Source organism: Geotrypetes seraphini, chromosome 3, assembly GCF_902459505.1.
Source record: "Geotrypetes seraphini chromosome 3, aGeoSer1.1, whole genome shotgun sequence".
Classification (NCBI taxonomy): Eukaryota; Metazoa; Chordata; class Amphibia; order Gymnophiona; family Dermophiidae; genus Geotrypetes; species Geotrypetes seraphini.
Genome location: NC_047086.1, coordinates 319,767,308 through 319,772,796, shown reverse-complemented (window position 1 = coordinate 319,772,796; position 5,489 = coordinate 319,767,308). Strand labels below are relative to the sequence as shown.

The 5,489-nt window shown below is 48.9% G+C and overlaps 1 protein-coding gene across 1 annotated transcript; it reads right to left on the bottom strand.

The window, feature by feature from the left end:
- Window positions 1-294: 294 nt before the first annotated feature.
- THBD (thrombomodulin) lies at window positions 295-3,601 on the bottom strand. The gene has a single exon (XM_033939490.1). It carries the CDS (start codon window positions 3,004-3,006, stop codon window positions 1,321-1,323), a length of 1,686 nt encoding a protein of 561 aa, XP_033795381.1. The 5' UTR covers window positions 3,007-3,601; the 3' UTR covers window positions 295-1,320.
- Between the last annotated feature and the right edge of the window lie 1,888 nt (window positions 3,602-5,489).

Sequence of the window (5,489 nt, the reverse complement as noted above, 5' to 3'; positions counted from 1 at the left end):
TACTTGTTATTGATCTTAATTTCACTACAGCTACTCTACTTCTGTGGGTCTCTATGAGTTGTGAGTATGGTGAGGACACCAAGCGTTTTGTGATTTTTTGGGGTGGAAAGTTGCCCTTTATTATAAATATTGGGAAATGCAGGATTTGTGTCTTAGGAGGAAGACAGGGCTTTCAAAGTATAGCAGGAACTAATAATTCCAGCTGGCAGAGTTATTTTAAAAGTCAATGTCGAGAAACATGAAAACTGGGTTTGATACATAAAGCAGACTCTTCATCACTGACTTTTCAGAGTCTAGGATTCAAAGATTTATTTTGTACACATGAAAACATCCATCATTTTTCATATGATGTAGCTCCAGCAAAAAAAATAAATAACTATTCACAATTGTGTCATTTACAAAACAGGGTAAAATTTTACAGTTCAGGCTATATTCAAAAATTGGATAACTCAAACAAAACTAACTAGAATAAACATACTCAACCCTTCCTTTTACTTACAGGTAACAGGCCTCTTCCGAAAAAAAAAAAAAAATAATAAAAAAGAGAGAGAGAGAGAGAGAGAAGTTTTGAAAACCCAGGTCACTGAGTATCAGCGTGTTTCTTTAGCAGGGTCTTAAAATGACAACGAAGTGATCAAATGCAAGCTAAGAGCTTTGGACAAACAAATTAGCAGATTATAGGAAAATAATCATCTAGCAGATTTTCTTAAAAAAAAGAGCCCCCAAACAAACAAGTAGCAGATAAAAGAATGCGATCAGGATTTCCGATCAGTACAATTTCGACTTGGAAAGTCGGCAAGTCAGCATCTCATGGAAGCACAGAAATCATGACTCACAGATCAGGACAAGAAACAGGTCAAACTATTAAAACGACAAGAGCGAAGAAAACTTGCTTTAAGGAAACACAAACAAACGTCATCCGCTCTCCCTCCCTTGTAAGTTACTAACAATTACCCCACTACCACCAGAGACAATAAAAACAGCATTCGTAAAATGTAAATAAATCTTGGTAAGAACGAAAAAGGAGACACACAACAAAAAGAGACACAACCACTTATCCCCCTTTCTCAATCATCAGTCTGATTAATATATTAAGTCTTTATCTATTAGGATATTTCATAGGTGTTGGGGCTTTTTCTAGCTCCAGTTTTCTGGAAGCGCTGTACACTTTTTCGACCGTCAAAAAAAAAAACTAACGCGCAAACATGGGAAGGGGTAAAACGCGGATCTAAACCCGTCCGTCAGATCCGCGTTTTACCCCTTCCCCGCAAACATCACCCTCATAAGAGTCTGGTATCCCGTATGTTTACGCGAGCTTTGCTACTTTATTGTCACCGTGGGCTGGACAGTGGAATTAGCACAGTCCGATGTCACTTTCTGGAGCACCACTTCCTTCTCGGTGCTGTGGCATTTGTAATCCAGGGCTCTCCGCGCCGCATAGTGCTTTTTCAATAAACAGTGCACGAGGGCTATGAGGAAAATCATTAGCAGCATGCCCACGACGACCCCCAGCAGGATCCCCAGGCTAAAGCTGTCCATCGCCGGCGGGGCAGCGGTGGTGGCCGGCGCCCTTGCCGTCGAGTCCTCGGGCTCGTCGGTGGCGCCGGATCCCTCGTAGCCCTCCGGCCTGCAGGACGTCTTGTCAGCTTGGAGGAGCTGCCCCGGCGGGCAGACGCACTCGTAGGAGCCGGGGAGGTTGAGGCACTCGTAGTCGCAAGTCGCCGAGTCGCAGTCGTCGATGTCCACGCAGATGGGGTCAGTGCCGTCGGCGTCGTCGATCACGAAGCCGTCGGGGCACTCGCAGTCGGGCCCCGAGAAGTGGTGGTTGCACACAGCCGGGCACTCGCTGGCGTTGCAGAACAGCTTGCACTTGCCCGGGCGCGCGGGGTCCAGGACGTAGGCGGCGTCGCAGAGGCATTCGTAGCCGCCCGGCGTGTTCCTGCACTCGTGCTCGCACGGCGCCTCGAAGCTCAGCTGCGCACACTCGTCCACGTCCTCGCACTTGCCGTCCACCTCCTCGTAGCCCGGGAAGCAGTGGCAGCGGAAGGCGCCCGGCAGGTTGACGCAGCCCTGCTCGCACACGCTGGGCGCCAGCGCGCAGTCGTCGACGTCGCGGCACGTGCGCCCGTCCGCCTCCAGCTGGAAGCCCTCGCGGCACATGCACAGGAAGTCGCCCCTGTGCGGGAAGCACACGTGCTGGCACGGGGACGAGTCGCAGGGGCCGGGCGGCGGGGAGCAGCTCCGCCCGTCCGCGCCCAGCCGCTGCCCCGCGGGGCAGGAGCAGCCCGAGTCGCCGCACGCGTGCTGGCAGCCTCCCTGCTCCACCCGGCAGTCCCAGGCGCCGGCGGCCTCCCGGACCCAGCGCGGATCGCCGGGCCGCATGTCCGAGCACGTCAGCTCCAGCCCCAGCGAGGGGATCAGCGCCCGGCTCCCGGGGGGCAGCGCCAGGAAATCGCCGCTGTCGACGCCGAAGGCGGTGCTGTAGCTCACGGCGTCGGCGGGGGGCGCCGTCACGGGGCCGCAGGTGGCGGCGAAGGAGAACTCGCAGAGGAAGCCCTCGGCTTTGGCGCCGCAGTCCGTCTCGTCCCAGCTCTGGTCGCGCAGCACGGCCACGCACCGGGGCTCGCACGTCGTCCCGTTGCCGCTCCAGCTGCTGTAGTCGCTCTGCTCGTCGCCCGTGACCCACTGGAAGCCGCGCAGCCTCTTGCCGGGGTCCGTGCAGCCCTGGCTCAGCTGCAGCCCGATCCAGAGAGCCGGGGACCGGCTCCCATCCGCGCCCATCATCTGGGAGATGGCATCGGCGGCCACCGTGGATCGCACGGTCATCAGATGGCCGCCCAGCTTCTCGCACATCTTGTTCGCTCCCTGGAAGCGTTTGGCGGTCCAGAATAAGCTGTAGCAGTACTTCTCGATGCAGACGGCCGTGTTCTTCGGCTGGTCCACGTGCGATGGGAGCGCGGGCTGCGGGCGGACGAGGAACGCGCCGAAGATCACCCAGAGTAGCATGGTCCCCGTTGACGGCAAAGTAGGCACCGGGTCAGGGACGAGGAAGAAATCCGCTTGCTGGGTGAGAGGCTGCAGCGGATTGCTTATGTAAGCACTGAAAGCTCCTGCGATCCTTCCCCAGTGAAATCTGTGTCATGTCTCTAAGTGGGTGCCCAAGTTTATAAACTCAGCAGCCCTCCCTGCAGCCCAGAGAAAGGAAGGAAGTTCCTGGAAGGAAGGGCTGGAGCTGCTGGGATGATGAAGATTTGCCCCCTAACATTCACTGATTATTGGATTAGAACACAAGAAGCGCTTGGGATTGCTCATTTCTCTGCAGCTGCCGTGTAATCCTTAGTTTAATCCTTGATCAAATATAAAATGACACCTTAAAAAAAAAAAATCTTGTCACGGGGCTCCGGGAATTGCAAGGCTAGTGGTTTTGGCTTTGGCGAAATTGGTTTTTTAAAAACAAACAAACAAAAACCACTTTGGAGTGTGTTGCTAGTGTGTGGTACAAGTATTGGCTGAGCAAAGGCAGTAGTGACAGGGCATGACAGCTGATGTCAGCTAAAGGCTCTTTGATTGGCTGCACTAGTCTAGGCTAGAACAGCCTGTGGTGGAATTCCAGGGTTTCTGCTTTGGAGGAAGGTCGGTTCTGAGAAAGAAACAATTGGCCTGGGAAAGTTTGTGAATGTTTCAGCCGATCTTTTTTTTTGTTTGTTTTTGTAATGAAAACTGAGTAAATGTAAGAATTCTTGGAATCTATTCCAATTCAAAGCAGTTCAGCTGCTTTGAGTGAAAGAGTACCAAAAATTAAAAGTCGAAAAAGTATATAGAAAATCTCTCTTTGGGTTTATTCGTCTAATTCTGAAATAAGATCAGGTTTCATAAACAGAAAAACCTCCCTGCATATTGAAGTATTATGAACCTGTGTTCAAATGTTCTGCACCAATGAAAGGGAGGTGTACAGTAAGAATAAGTCAAACCTCAGCAATAGACAATTACAACTGTAAAAATATTACAAGTCATTCTATGGTAAGGGAGAAATGTCCAGATCAAGCTTCCAATGATGTTACGAGGGGCATTCAATCATTTATATACCCGAGTATGGACAAAAATAGCAAGCATGTTGAAACAAGTCTGTGAATATTGTGACATGTCTCAAGGTTACTCATGCACAGTTGCGGCTCAGTGAGAGTCTAACATTGCAAGAGACAGGATGTTAGGAGAGTCCTCATGCAAATCAAGTAAGAAACTGCTAGATTTGGAGCACCGTTCAGTGATAAAGATTTCTCACAAAAGAAGGGAAAAAGCCAAAAGAGATCCATGAACACATGACTGCATTTTATAGTGCATCTGCCCCATCATCCTACAAAGTAAAATTTTGGAGCAAGCAGTTTAAGTGGGGTAGAGAGTCCATTGAAGATGACCCTCATACTGGACAGCCTGTGGAAGCAACTTCCACAGAAATGTACAAGATGGTCAAGGATTTAATTTTGTCAGACAGATGGATTAAGGTTTCCCAAATAGCTGAAGAAATGGGCATCCTAGCAGGTACAGCTTGGATGGATTCCAAGAATGCTAATGTTATGTCTGAAGGTCAGAAGGCTCCAGTGTTGTCAGGAGACTTAAATCTATCACAGAGATCCTGAGTCCAAAATGGAGTCAATGCAGTGGAAACACAAGCCATCCCCAAAATGATCAAGACAGAAAAAATCTGCAGGCAAAGTCATGGCAACTGACTTCTGGGATGATGAAGGACTTTTGCTTCTGGAGTTCATGCCACACAAGACAACCATAACTGGGGAGAGTTACGCCAACACAATAATTGCATTATGGAAGTCAATCTAGGAGAAAAGACATGGAAAACTCAAAGCAGGCATGCTGCTTCTTCACGACAATGCTCCGGTGCTTAGTAAAAAGAGGGGGGGGGGGTTAGGTCTTGTTGCATAAAATGGGATCTGTGCTAAGGTAGCATGAGTTAGTGGTAAAATAACATATCTTAACTGCAGCATGCATTGCTAACTACACCCCTTAGTCCTTTTAGGAAAACACAATACTTGGTTACAAGACCGCAACAATTACTAAGGTCTAACTAAAGTGTGCTATGGATAGAAATTGAGTGGGGAAGATATTGGGTGTGGGGGATATTGTTGTTATACTAACTTGTAATTCATGCTGTGTAATTATAATAATTTAAAGTAGTGGAATATAAGCTTGAATATTAAAAATTAAAGTTATTAGTTAATAAGCCCCATTGCTTAAAAAGAACCTTTGGTAAATAAACCTTGTTAACGTGCATCAGCACCACTGTTCTCCCTAAGCTGAGCAGGAATCCTGCTCCTACTGTCCTGCCAGAAGGTGGTGCCGTTTCAGTATCAAATTTTCAATAGTTAGGACAGGCAAGCTCTGCGGGACTCAAGGAAACCTGCCTGTCTCTAGTGTTTGAAAATACAATGTTCCCCACTGGCATAAATGCAATTGGAGGACTCCCACTCAGCTAA